Consider the following 14,519-nt stretch of genomic DNA (forward strand, 5'->3'; position numbering starts at 1 on the left):
ATACACAAAAATTCTTATGGACAGACAGGGCATTCAATTCAGACACTCTACGGACCGAAGTAATGGCCACCAGAAACAAGACCTTAAAGGACAGAAGACGGAGGGAAACTTGACTCAGAGGTTCAAACGGAGGTCTTTGAAGGGCTGTCAAAACTTTATGTAGGTCCCAAGTTGGGTAGCGATGCACCGTAGGTGGTGCTGTTATCGTTGCTCCCCTGAGGAAACGTTTGATGAAAGGGTGAGACCCGACTGGATTTTTATTTATTTATTTATTTGTTTCATTTTTAAACCACCCATAGCGAGTAGCTCTCTAGGCGGTGAACAAAACAGATTAAAATACAATATACAATAAAATCAGTGACAAACAACAGCAAATTAAACAAAAACATTAGATGGAACATATTGACATTAAAATTAAACATTATAATGAACATTAAAATGCCTGGGAGTATAGCCGGGTCTTAACCTGGTGCCTAAAAGAAAGTACCGTAGGCGCCAGGCGTATCTCCTCAGGTAGGCTGTTCCATAGTTCGGGGGCCACCACAGAAAAGGCCCTAGATCTAATAACAATCGTCCGGGCATCCTGGTAAGTTGGTACCCGGAGGAGGGCCTTGGATACTGATTATCCGGGGATCTGGTGAGAATTGCCGATAAGGCTGAAACTTGGCGCCTCAGGGTGTTAGGTCTGAGACCCAAAGATAAGCCGTCTTGCAGAAAAGACAGGATCTCGTTGACCCCCGCTTTCCGAGGAAGAATTCTTTTCTTCCGTGACCAGGATGAGAAGGTCTTCCATGTGCTTTCATAAATTCTGAGTGTGGATGGGCGTCTAGAAGCCATCATGGTTTCCAATACTTGGGGAGAGATGCCTTTTTTCAAGAGTCTCTTCCGTTCAAGTTCCATACATGAAGCGCCAACCATTCTGGGTCCGGGTGGCGGAGCTGTCCCTGAGATAGCAGGTCCCTTCTCGCTGGAATTTTCCATGGTGGTTCCACCGACAGGAGGTCTGGAAACCAAGGTCTCCTTGGCCACCATGGAGCCACCAACAGAACCACTGACCTCTCTGCACGAAGTTTTTTGATCACCCTGGGGATAACTGGAATCGGAGGAAAGGCATATAGCCTGCCCGGAAGCCACCGGGAAGTTAACGCATCTATCCCCTCCGCGCCTGGTGTCGCATATCGGGAGAAGAACCTCTTCACCTGCCGATTGTGACTGGTGGCAAACAGGTCTACCTGAATGTGGCCAAAACGTTCCACTATCTGACGAAAGGCCTCTGGGTGAAGTCTCCATTCTCCTTGAATCAGCTTCTCCCGACTGAGCCAGTCGGCTTGGCTGTTGTCCTCCCCCTTGAGATACTCTGCCGCTATTGAGTTGACATTGTTCTCCGCCCACTGGAAGAGGAGAAAGGCTTCCTTCTGAAGAAGGAGGGAGCGTGTGCCCCCAACGGTTTAAATAAGATTTGGCCGACACGTTGTCTGTTCTGATAAGCACCGCCCCAACCATCTGGTGCTCGCGAAGTGTCTGAGGGCCGGACGAACTGCACGTAGTTCGAGCAGGTTGATCGGCAGTGTGGATTCCTGAGACGACCACGTGCCTTGAATCATCTGCCCATCGCATATGGCTCCCCATCCTGATAGGCTGGCATCCGATGTTATCAGGGTGTGCAGTGGATCCTGGAAAGGAACTCGTCGCTCCAGGTTGGGCTCGAGGGTCCACCAGAACAGCGACTGCCGAACCTCTGGCGACAGAGTTACCCTGCGGCGGTGTCTGGACGCTATGTCGATTTGGAAGGGCAGGAGCGCCCACTGAAGTGTGCGGGAATGATGACGTGCCCATGGCATCGTTTGGAACGTGGATACCATCAAACCCAGAAGTGCTGCCAAGTCCATCAGGTCCGTTGAGGGGGAGGATAGGACATCCAACGCTACTTTGCGAATCTTGCTGATCCTTTCTTGGGACAACGTGATGAGGCCGTGTTGTGAGTCTATAGTCGCTCCCAAATGTGTAATGCGTCTGGACGGAAAGAGATGGCTCTTGGCCTCGTTGATCAGGAAGCCATGGTCCTTTAGACAGGTCAGGGTGACATGGAGATCCTCCCATGCCTTGTGCAATGACGGTGAGTGGATCAGAAAATCGTCCAGATAAGGAAAGATATGAATCCCCAGAGTCCTGAGGTGTGCCACCAGGGCAACCACGATCTTCGTGAATGCCCTGGGAGCAGACGACAGGCCAAAGGGCATAGCCCTGAATTGATAATGGTCTTGTCCCACCGCGAAGCGAAGGTACCTTCTGTGAGGGGGAAAGATTGGTATGTGAAGGTAGGCCTCCTTCAGGTCGATAGAAGAGAGGAAGTCCCCTAGCCTCAGCGCTTCTTTGATCGAAAGTAAGGTGTCCATACGAAATTTGCGGTATTTTATGAAGGAATTTAGACCCTTGAGGTCTAGCACCGGCCTGGACGAACCGTCTTTTTTCTCGACGGTGAAGAACAGAGAGTAATTTCCCAGGAATCTCTCTCCTGGTGGGACCTTCTCGATGGCTGCCATGCGTAGGAGATGGGAAACTTACTGTAAAACTTTGCCCCTCTTGTGTGGATTTGCTGATAGAGGGGATGGAATGAATCTCGCCGGGGGGTGGTGGAAGAAAATTCCAGGCGAAGGCCATATCGAAGGGTGCGTAGGACCCACTGATTGGAGGATAAGTCCTTCCATCGGTGAGCAAAATGCTGGAGACGGCCTCCCACCGGCGAGGTGGAGGCGTCAGAACTGACCCGTTTCCACGTGACTGGGATGCAAAGCCCGATCGACCTGGAAGATGCTGCTGGGACTTAAGCTGGCTGCGCTGTCTGTTCCAGAAGGGACGGCTGGAGCGGGTGTCCTTCTGTCTTCCAAAGGGACGTGAGCCCCGAAAGGACTGCGCCAAATGATAAGGATGGAATGAGCGACAAAAGGTTCTTCCGTCATCCCTTTTTCTGGTGGATGGCATGGACTTTTTCTTTTCCTTAGTTTCCAAGACATTAGCGAGGGCAGTGTCCCCAAATAATTTGCCTCCTACGTAGGGTTCTGAGGCAAGATTCGAACGAGCTGCCGGGTCTGCCTCCCAATGTTGAAGCCAAAGAGTTCTTCGCGTGAAGATCCCTCCCATCAGTGACCTTGCTGCAAACTGCATGGCATCCATAGATGCATCTGCCATGAAGGTAACTGCTCGAGAGACCTTCAGCAGAGATTTGCGCACCCGGGCTGCATCTTGCTGTGGGCCATCCAGCAGATCTTCCAACCAAAGAAGGGAGGCTCGAGCAAACACCGAGGAGGCTGCTGCTGCCCTGATTGATAGCGCACTAGCCTCGTGCACCCTTCTAAGCCCCTGGTCCATCTTGCGCTCAGTGGTATCCTTAAGGTGCGCATCTGAGTCTTTCAGATTCAATGATGGGTTTAGCAGATTAACTATAGGCGCATCTATGAGTGGGACCTTCAGCTGATCCATGATCGGTTGTTCCAGCGTATAATATTTATTGGCTAAGGAAACCGATTTTTTGAATTGCAAAGGAATGTCAAATTCTGATTTGAGCACCTTCGGGAGAAGAGAAGGAAGCTTCAACACTCTAGACCTAGGTTTTGGATCTGGACATACCGCTGAGACTCTCGAGGAGGATGGAGTAGGAGAATCCTCTGCAGAGGTGAGGGTAAGGGTAAGGGCTTCCATTGCCTTGCATAGCAGAGGAAGGAAATGAGGCTCTTGAAATATCCTAGTAGATAAAATCTCCTCAGATTCTGACTCCCCACTCCATTCCTCTTCATCCAAGACAATCAAGTCGTGTTCTGTGTCTATAAGCTCCTGCTCTGGGGGCTGAAGGTGCCTGCCTTGAGATGCCGCATAGGGATCTGGAGATGTGCGGCTGGGGGAAGGGCGCGGATTTGCCCTCAAATGATCTGCAGGTGGGTTCCGTGAGGGCTGTGGGCCCGATGTAGCTTGAGAAGACAAATCTCTAGCCAGATCCATTAAGAGGGCATCCCTAAGCTGCTCCTTCAGTTGTTGAATTGAATGTGCTGATAGGTGTAACTGTAAAGGGCGAGCCTCAGTGTGGGATGAGTGGAGCCTGTGCCCTTCAGCATCTTGGATCTGTTGGACAGGGATTGGCTCCTCCAAAAACCCTGTAAAGACCTCAGGAGAGGAGGTGGTAGAAAAAATAGCGCCCAAGGAAGGGTGAGACTTGCTGCCTTCCTCATCAGACGGGTTCCAGGTCCCTCTGATCCCTTGTATGGTAGACAGGACCCTGATTGTCTCTACAAGTTCCCTTATATGGGATAGGCAACCTGCCTTCCATAGCCACCCTGCCCGCCAGAACCTGAGCCTCAGCCACCTCATGCCTGATGGTAGAGGGGCGGGCCACCGCCATATCTGCATGATCCCCCGAAGACTGCGACTGCCCTGAACCCAGGGTGGGAAGGGGCTCTGATGCTGCACCTATTGCAGGCATCCGGGGGAGCGGTTTCAACCCCTTCGAGAGGTGTTTCGTCTTGTGTGTGGCTTTCCCCATTGCGGGCACACACTGCGGGACTTATAGGGTTAATAAAGGAAAGACTCTCACTGGCGGTGAGTAACCATGCTGTCTTGGTAAAGGACTGGGCAAGGAGAAAAAAACAGCAGTGGCTGTAGTCGTCCTCCCTACTGCGATTGTGCGTCTGCCCCCCCCCCCACTGCTATAGAGCGGGGAAAACAAAAGCTGCTCACAAAAGGAGCGTGAAAAAACTAGGTGCCGGCTTGGACACTGAGCCCCAGGGAAGCTGTCTCCAAACTAAAGCTGCCGACGCTGTTGCTAGCTCTCCAAGGAGAAACGGCAGCAAACTCGGCTGGAGAGGGAGCCTGAAGAGGCCGACGGCCCCAGGAGCCGCGGGGAGGGGCTAGTCGCTCCTCGCCACGGAGAAAGGCTTCGAGGGAAAGACACAAGGAACTGGTGTTTTTTTTTTTAAACTTTTTTTAGAAGGGAGAGGAATAAAAACACACGGAGGGAAAGAACAGTAAAATGACACATGAAACCTAAACAAACAATACAAGCCTGAACCAACGGAGACAGAGAGGATCCAACCACTTTCGTGTGAAGGCAAAAGAGAAAACTGAGCACGGAGCAGGCGCAGACCAGGAAGGGATCTAGAATAGAACGTCAGCAGTACTCTTTTGCCTTCAACCACTAGGTGGAGTTAATTACCCACCTGATATCATCTTTCCATGCACAGGAGAAAAGTTAAGTCTTTACCTGGCACCAAAAAGATATCAATGAAAGCATTAGGCGGACCTCACTGCGCAGCGCATTCCACAGATGTGGAGCCATAATTAAAAAGGCCCTCTTCCTTGTTACTACCCTCCAAGCCTTCCTCAAAGGGGGGAACCTGGAGAAGGGCCTCAGAAGAAGCTCTAAGGGTCCAGGTAGGTTCACATTGGGAGAGGCATTCCAGAAGATATTTGGGTCCTGAACTGTACAGAATTTTATATGTCAAACCCAGTGCTTTGAATTGGCCTTGGAAGCATACAGGCAGCCAGTGCAATTGGAACAGGATTGGTGTTACATGATTTGTTCTCCATGAACTAGTCAACAATTGGGCAGCTGCATTCTGCACTGATTGAAACCTCTGAACCATTTTCAAAGGCAGCCCTGTGTAAAGCACATTGCAGTAATCCAACTCTGAGGTTACCAGAGCATAGATTACTGTAACCAGGTATCCCTGTTCAGATAGGATCGCAGTAGGGCCACCGGCCTACACTGGTGGAAGCACTCCACGCCACTGAGGCCACCTGTGCTTCAAGTGATAGCAACAGATCCAGGAGAACCCCCAAACTATAAACCCGCTCTTTCAGAGGGAGTGTGACCTCATCTAGAACAGGCCACACACCACTCAATCAGTCAGAGGAACCACACATCAACAGCATCTCAGCCTTGTCTGGATTACGCTTCAGTTTATTGGCCCTCATCCAGTCCATTAATACAACCAAGCACTGATTCAGGACACCCACTGCCTCACCTGCAGAAGATGAAATGGAGAAACAGAGCTGCGTATCATCAGCATACTGATGACAATGCACTCCAAAGCTCTGTATGAAGCCACTCAGTGGTTTCATGTAGATGTTAAACAACATGGGGGACAGGACTGACCACTGCAGGACCCCATATTGGAGAACCCATGGAGCTGAGCTATGCTCCCCAAGAACTACCTTCTGGAGCCGGCCATCCAATAGGAACAGAACTACTGCAATGCAGTACCCCCAGTACCCAATTCAGACAGTCTCTCCGGAAAGATACCACAGGTGATAGCATCGAAAGCCACTGAAAGATCAACAAGGATTAACAGAGTCATACTCCCAGTCTCTCTCCTGAGACGCAGTTTCCATACTAAAAGCAGGCCTAAATCCTGCTTGAAATGGATCTAGACAATCTGTCTTCTCCAAGACTACCTGGATTTGGCTGGCAACCACTCTCTCAAGAACCTTGCACAGAAAGGGGACATTTACTGGTCTAAAATTGTTAGGGTCTTTGGGTCCAAGGCAGGTTTTTTCAGGAGTGGTCTTATTACCATCTTCTTCAGGCAGCTGGGAGCCACTCCTTCTTGAAATGAAGTATTAATTATCTCCCTGGCCCATCCAGCTGTGCCCCCTCTGCCAGATTTTACCAGCCATGAAGGAAAAGGGTCCAAGACACAAGTGTTTGCACGAACTCAACCAAGTACCTTGTCCATGTCCTCAAGCCACAGTAACTGAATAAGAAAAACTGTTAAGACCTATTATATTGAACAGAACATCACTTCCTAGGCTAACCATAAAATATACATTACTGAACACAAACACCATGGATGCCACAACCAGCATTAGGAAAACAACAATTTGCATAAGATTAAGAAACCATAAACCAACAATCTCAAAAGAACAGCTTAAAGGATGAGTTCTGTATTTTTTAAAATCTGCTGAGCACAACCTCTCAGACATGGAAATATTTCCTATACAGAAACCATCACATTGGATGATATAGACTTAACACCCCATGGCCTTAATCTGGAAGATAACATTTTATTTGGATCTAGCCATTTGCATTTAAAAAAACAAAGCTCTCTTGCATGTGCCACACTCCTTAAGAGTTCTTTCATTCTCAGCTTTGCTCCAAGTGTCCATTTGAAACCCCAGCTATGTTAAGGAGAGAAAGAGGAGTACAAAGCCTATCTTTGTTTGATCATTCACTGTTTACACACATGCACACACACAGACATACACACACAAACAGAATACCCACTGAATTCAGTCAAAATGTAAAAATAAAACCACCACACTCTTTTCTTTTTCTTTGAAACAAAAAAGAAACAGTGTGGAACGTTGGAGATCTTCAAATCATCGTCACCGTGAACTCTTCCCCCCCCACACACACACTGCTCCACCTTTACAATGCTCTCTCACACATGCACACACAGAGGACTGCCTTTTAAAAGGGTTGGTTTACTTGAATGCACCCTTTCAAAAGCCTCTTCTCCCCATCCAGGCAAATCAGACTTTTTGTGGTCCTTCATCCTCTGGCATCTTCCATTTCTTTCTGGCCTCAGTGAGATAGAAGCTAACCACAGCAATATTTTTGCCACTCTAATTGTTGTGCTCCATGTTTTCTCTCTCAAGAAAACCCAGAGCACAGGGACTGGAAGCGCAAAAAAAGAAAAGCCAGCCTCTCTCTCTCTCTCCTTGCATCCCAGGAAGAAGTAGGGGCTATCCGGGGATTCCAGGAGCTGCATTCAAGGTGGTTGTATGCAGACCACAGTTCCCCATCTCTCCCTTGAAGGGCAAAGGCGGGGAATCCCAAAATTGTAGAAGGGATTTTTTTAAAAAGTAGCATCTTTAGGAGCGTAGCATTCCCTCTAAAATAGGTCAGTTTGTTTTTTTGGGTTTTTTCCCCCTGAGGTTATGTTGCTGAGTGTATGGGATTTTAGGGCCTGTTATGCCACATGTGGCCCCAACCAATTCCCTCTGAGGGAATACATCCCTTGAAGGAAGAATAGCACCCTGCTCCTATGCCAGAGCTTTACAAGACAACTATCACTCTAGATTAAACATGCTGCTTGTAGCTATCAAAAAATACCCCATCACAAAAAACAAGAAGGAAAGGAACGGAGCAAAGGTGTATTTGGATTAGAATATACTTTGGTAAAAGATTATACTATAGAACCTCCATCTGACATTGTATTAAGACAGAAGAGCCATTGTAGTAGGATTCTAGTGCACAGATTTGCACTGAAGAAATCTAGCAATCTAAGGAAAGGATGTTACCTGCACAGGCTGTTGGGATTTGGCAAATGAGCACTGAATCTAACTTCCCCAGTCATCTCTTCCCATGCAAAAATGTATTTTGGATCTTTCTTCTTGATTTTATCATGCCTGTAGAAAAAGCAGTGAATTAATGGATAGATGATTGAAAAATAACTAACTGATCATCTAAATCCAATCAACACACTGTGGAAGAGGATATTCTACATCTAACAGCATTTATGCCACATGCTTGTCAACCCCTTTCTTTCAAATGACCAAAGGGAAAGTCTTCCATCAGGAATGGGATGTTGTGATCCTCCTGATGTTGCTGGACTCCAACCAATCAATCCATTTCTTGATCTAGTCAGCAGACCTCACAATAAAACCCAAACTCCCATCAGACCCTCCAGCATGTCCAATGGTCAGGATCTGCACTTGTATCTTACATCAACTTGTGGAGCCTCTTGTTCCATTGAAAATCTACTCTGGTAATTAGGATGTGCTCCCTACCTTCTAACCTTAACTCCTCTGGAGTTAAACTCAAATCACCATTTCATATCCCCAGCCAAATGGGCAAAGTGTTCTCCTCCTCTCTGGGATTTTTTTACGTCTTTGAAAACTGTGGGCATATATTTTCTTATTATTTTCTTTTCTTTAGGACCAAAAGACCTAAAGTTGAGATAAAACACATCCAGTTTCTCCAGTCATTTACTTTCCAGATGGTTAATCACCACTGCAGCTTTCCTCTTAATTTTTCTGGCTTGTCCATGATACCCAGAAATGAATACAACAGACTTGCAAATTTTAAGGGGGGGGAAGGGGATAGTACTAGCTGCAGGCATAGCTGGGATGGGGATGGAGGGGGTGGAATGGCTAGCCTGGTTTAGGCTCAGGTTATTTCTTGTTTCGACACAGCATTCATGACTGCAATAGGAATGCTTCCTGGGAGTGACTGCATTTTCCAAGCAACAGAATATTGCCATATCAGTGCTTGAAAAATATTGTTAGTGCTGCAATATTTATCTGGAGTAGCATTAGATGGTGCAAACACATTTAGATCCTCAGCACCTGAACCACAAAACAATAGCCTGGAAAAGCCATTTATCAAGTGAATACCAAATAAGCAAATTTGTGGAAGGAATAATCACAAAATTCCTGGTCAATAGTTTGAACACATGGCTCTTGAGTCTGAGCAGAACCAACCTTTGGGTTGGCTCTTTGCCAGTAGTTAATTTCCAAAAAGAGGGGCTACATAAGTATATGTAATGCCACAAATATTAGTTTACCCTATTCACTCTTCTGGGGTTGACAAGAAAGCAAACAACTGTTTAATAGCCCTTTAGTTTAAGAAACAAATCTCTTACCAGGTAAAAGGCTGCTGATTATGTAAAAATGGTCTAAATCCTGTAATGCACTCAAAGATCACTGTTCCAAAGCTCCAGAAGTCTACAGAAGTTGTATATTGTTTATTGTCGAAGAGTTCTGGCGCCTTAAACAAAACAGTAACAAAATCCAGTAAGAACAAAGAATCTCTGAAGAGCATTCCAATTCCCCCCCTACAATTAGAGGATATAACTTGTGGAAATAAAAACTAGAGCAGTTTTTTTATAACACACTGCAAGATCTTTAAAAATCTTACCAAATACTGTAAGGTCCCAACAAAAGATGTGCATAAGCTTCCTTGATCCAGATCCTTGGCATATCCCAAATCTATTATTTTGTGAATTATCTGGAAATGAAATCAAATGCAAGATATTCTTCATTTATCCTACTTGACCTTTCTGCTGCTTTCAACACCAAATAGTTCTTTTACCCATGTCAGTTTAAGAAACTTACCAATTTGCTCATTTAAATTTTATTTATTTATAAAACGTCTAGACCACTTTTCAGCTACTGGTATCAAAAGTGGTATATAGACCCAATTCCTTCCTCACCCTACCCCCACATTTTTCTTTACAGAATTCATTATCAGATCCTTCCCTTTTCCTTTTCCTCTCAGTTTTTGGCTCTTTCCTCTCCTTTCCCTATATTCCATCATGGCCCCAAGTAGCCTGTATGGAAAGTCACCTTTACACTTTCCCTTAATTTTTCCAGCTGTCTTTTGACATCTGAGCATCATCTTAAGCTATGTGTCAGAGTCTTAACTCTCATCCAAATCTTCTTACATTCATTTTCCTGTTTTACTGGTGCATGCCAACTTGCCTCCCCTAGCCTGCAGTCTACGGTTCTTCTTTAATTCCTTCTTTTTCTTGCTTTTCATAGTGAATGTCTATGCATAGCCATCCACAGCACAAGGATTTCATATTTTCTAAACATATTTACAAGGATATGAATTTGTATGTGTTTTACATCTAATGTTATTTTCTTATCTAGACTACTGTAATTTTTATTAGTTTTCCCCATCCCCATTTTCTGATTTTTAATTCAGAAATCTACAGCCAGAATCATCTCTCTCATTAGTTGCGTTGACTGCATTCAATGACTCAAATTAACAGTAATTACCTAGACAACTCCTATTTGCCCCAGAATTTCACCAACCTGAAATAACTACTGGGATTTTATCAGGTACCTGGTTTATATTTATCTAAATTTAGAAATATTCTTCCCTTGGTTTGTACTGTGCCACTTAACAGTAATAAAGCTGACATGTAGTTCATACCACTTCCTGCCCTCCTCCACGTAAGCATGGTTGGGAACATCCATACACTAGCGCCCTCAATAATGTGAACAGTCTGCCACAGAGTGCAGATGGGCCATAAGAGCACATAGCCCAGAGAATTCTAGAAAGCAAGCCAAATGACATAACAGCAGGTAGATGAGTAATCTACCAGGGCTATTAGTGCCAGGGAAATTTGGATGAAGGGAGGATTACACACACAGAGACTCTCTCTCTCTCTCTTCCCCCCCCCCCAGATATGACAGATAAGACCCTCCTATATCCAGTGGTGTGAAAGCTGACTCTCCAAGGTGTAATCCCAGGTCACTGAGGAGTGTGCACAAATATTGCAACCACGCAGTACAAGGCCAATCTCACAAGTCTTTCCCATCTGATTAGCACACTCCCAGTGAGGTGCCAACTTGGGGAGGAGGGGATCTAGGAAACGACAATCTTCACACACACTCCAGCAACATAGAATTGCATCCCAGTAAAGCACCTCCCACGCTGCTCCTTGCATCTGTGCATGTCTGTGTCTGTCTGAGGGCAGAAAGCCTATGCACGAGTGAATTCCACCCAACCCATCTCAAGGAGAATTTTATTACAGCATATCTGCTACATCCTAAGTAAAGCACAGAAAGTTTTGAAGGAGACAACTTAGCTCATTTCTCAATATCCTTGAGGCTGTCCAGTAGGACTGGTACTCACCTCTACTTCTTAACCTATCCCCTTCTTCACAGGAGAAGATGGGCAGAGAAGAATCAAGATAGTCCCAATATCCTCAGCAAGTTCTTGTATGCTCTCTCTCTCTCATTAGTTTGCTCCAAGCCCCACCCAGCTGAAAAATTATTAAATAGACTCAAAGCAGAGCCATGCAAGTCCTCCATTTATCTTTTGTATTACAGACCCTATGGAAGCATTAGTCAGAATATTGAATTTATATTCTACATATGGCAGATGATGACTGAAAATAAGGATAGGCCAGGGATACACTTCTCATTGCATCCAACAAAGTTAATCTGATAGAAGACATCTAGATAATGTGCTCAGATCATCCAAGGCATGTCACTTACTTTTCCACCTTCTTCCTGAAGAACAATATTTTCAGGTTTTAGGTCTCTGTGTATTATTCTGTTTTCATGCAAGTACTGAATACCAGAACCTAGAAGTCAAACATGTTTTGGGGAGGGAAACATTGAGGAAAAGAAATGTAAATCCAGTCTTCCTTTTACTTTTTAGACGGATCTAAAGAGCAGACCATAGAGGGGAGGTACAGCAGGATGGAATTACTCTTGCCCAGAGAGCATGTCACATTTGTACAATTCTACTAGAACTATCAGCCGGCTTTGCATACACCACTTTACAAGAGTTCCAGTGACTCAAGTAACAGTGGACATGAAAGTGATTATATTATCATTTAAATTATTTTTATTTCTGTATTGAAACCGTCTCTTACATGTTTCTGAGAAAAGTGTTGCTTGCTTTTTGGGAGAGCTACAGTATGAAACCTCAAGAGGAGAAATAAATTTTAATGCAATTTTAGCTCCCCTCACACATTAGCCATATGAAGGGGACTCCACATGTACAGTGGACAGTGGGCTTGTACTTGTGGTCTTCCCTTAACATTACAGAGCTCCCTGGCTCTGCTCCCAACATACACATGGATGTCTGAACGGGGGCGGGTAGCATTCAGGCATCTACATGCAATGCATGGATATCAGGGATGGGGCAGGCCAGGGAGCCACATAATATTTGGGTCAGGGCCAACAGTGTTTTATAGTAATTTTTATTCTGTGAATTGCCTTGAGAGAACTGCCTAGCACTGAAAGGCAGTACAAAATAATTTGAATAAATAAATACCAATATGGCAGGAGAGGGACTATGAATAACATCAAAGTCTGAGTGTTTCCATCTCGCTCTACTCCACCGCTCTGCCTTTGGAAATCTTCCAACCATAGTTGGAACAGTAGTTGCCTTCAGTAAGCTATTAAAGGGGAATCATACTTTGGAGGGTAACATTTTGGGGGCAGGGTTCAGACATATCTTAGGGAGGAAGGTTACCTCACTGTCTGCCAGAGACCCAGCAGGGGTAGCAGAGATATGGCAGCTAGAATAAGGAAAAGGAATAGGCTCTGGAAACAAACAACATCTAGCCTGACTCCCTGATGCTGTTACTGGTGTTCACTGGGAGAAGTAGGGTTAGAGAACTATTGACACTGGAGCCAGCACTGGAGCAGAGGTCTCTCTCTTCATGGAACTTAAACGTCCAGTTCAGGGGCAGTGGTCTCTGTGCCAATATTCAGGGGAGTTGTCTCTTTGGGTGTAAAGGTAAGGGTGCTACTCTATTTACACAGGGTGGGGTGAGGGAGAGAAAAAACTAGTTTTAATTCAGAATTTTTAAAGAGCACTGTGGAAAGAAAAGCTCCCTGGTGAGAGAGGGGAATCTTCTTAAATCAAGTTGTGTGGCAAGCTCTCATATGTGGTTTTAGAACATATTCCCTTCTCTTGTGGATGTTGTTTATTTATATACACAGATATGTATTAAAAATCCTTTATATACACAGATGTATATTAAAAATCCTTATATACACAGATATATATTAAAAATCCTATTTTCATAGTTGAATGGTTGTAAGATCATATTTTGAGCATTCCCCATTTGTTTTAAGACTTGGCACCATTTTAAACATCAAATATGGAATACTGAAAGCACTCAGTACTTTGTGACTTGTTTTAGCATTTCATATTGGTGTTTTATGGACTGCTATATTCTTGTTCTCTTTATGTTTTAGCTCTACATTTTGAGTTGCTTCAATATAGTTTTTATTTGAGTTATAATGTGCGTGGGAGATAGAGAAGGGAGGAGTGGTTATTCTAATGGTAAACAACAGAATGAGATATAGTGGAGGGAACTGCATAAGCCAAGTAAGAGAAACTGGGGTGAGCCTATTCACATCTGTCCTCCCTTTCCGGTTTTCTGCTCTCCCTGGTAAACTAGGCTGCCTAGTTGACTATGATAGATACTGAATGCCAGGTTAGTATGTATCAAATAATCAATTTTCCATGCTGGGATTTTGGAGGAGGGAGCCAATGCCATTTGAATTACAGACACCTTGGTGTTCTTGGTATAGAATCAAGGGCTCAAGGGCTGGGAGTCTGTCACTGTAGTCTGTAGGGATTCCATCTCCCTCACTAGCAGACCTATCAAGTTGAGACCTGGATTCAAGCAATTGCATCAGGCTTTAGGGGCAGGTTAGGGATTCTATTGGTGTAATGTCTACTCTGCTACCCAACAATCTTTCTACCAGAGTTTTCCAAGGTTATTTCAGTGATGGTATTGAGGGCAGGACACACACACATAACTGCCATAGGTGTCTCAACATCCATGCCAAGACTGCCTAATCAGGAGCTATCAGGACTTCATGGCTGCCATGAAAAATAACATTCATATTATTTAACATCTATATGAAGCCACTGGGAGAGGTCATCTGAGGATTTGAAGTGTCAACAATATGTACATGACACCCAGCTCTATTTCTCCATGTCATGTAATGCACATGAAGTGATGGGATAGCTGAATTGTTGGCTGAGC

The 14,519-nt window shown here is 45.1% G+C and overlaps 1 protein-coding gene across 2 annotated transcripts in view; it reads right to left on the reverse strand.

Moving 5' to 3' along the window:
- Nucleotides 1-14,519, reverse strand: part of CHUK (component of inhibitor of nuclear factor kappa B kinase complex) — a 69,378-nt gene that overhangs the window by 43,376 nt on the left and 11,483 nt on the right. For both annotated transcript variants that reach the window (XM_061634737.1, XM_061634738.1), the window contains exons 5-8: nt 12,001-12,089; nt 9,911-10,000; nt 9,636-9,760; nt 8,293-8,400 (exon numbers count right to left, since the gene is read on the reverse strand). In XM_061634737.1, coding sequence (XP_061490721.1) covers nt 8,293-8,400; nt 9,636-9,760; nt 9,911-10,000; nt 12,001-12,089 — 412 coding nt within the window. The remainder of the gene's footprint in view (nt 1-8,292; nt 8,401-9,635; nt 9,761-9,910; nt 10,001-12,000; nt 12,090-14,519) is intronic.

The sequence above is a fragment of the Rhineura floridana genome, chromosome 7 (genome assembly GCF_030035675.1).
Source record: "Rhineura floridana isolate rRhiFlo1 chromosome 7, rRhiFlo1.hap2, whole genome shotgun sequence".
Classification (NCBI taxonomy): domain Eukaryota; kingdom Metazoa; phylum Chordata; class Lepidosauria; order Squamata; family Rhineuridae; genus Rhineura; species Rhineura floridana.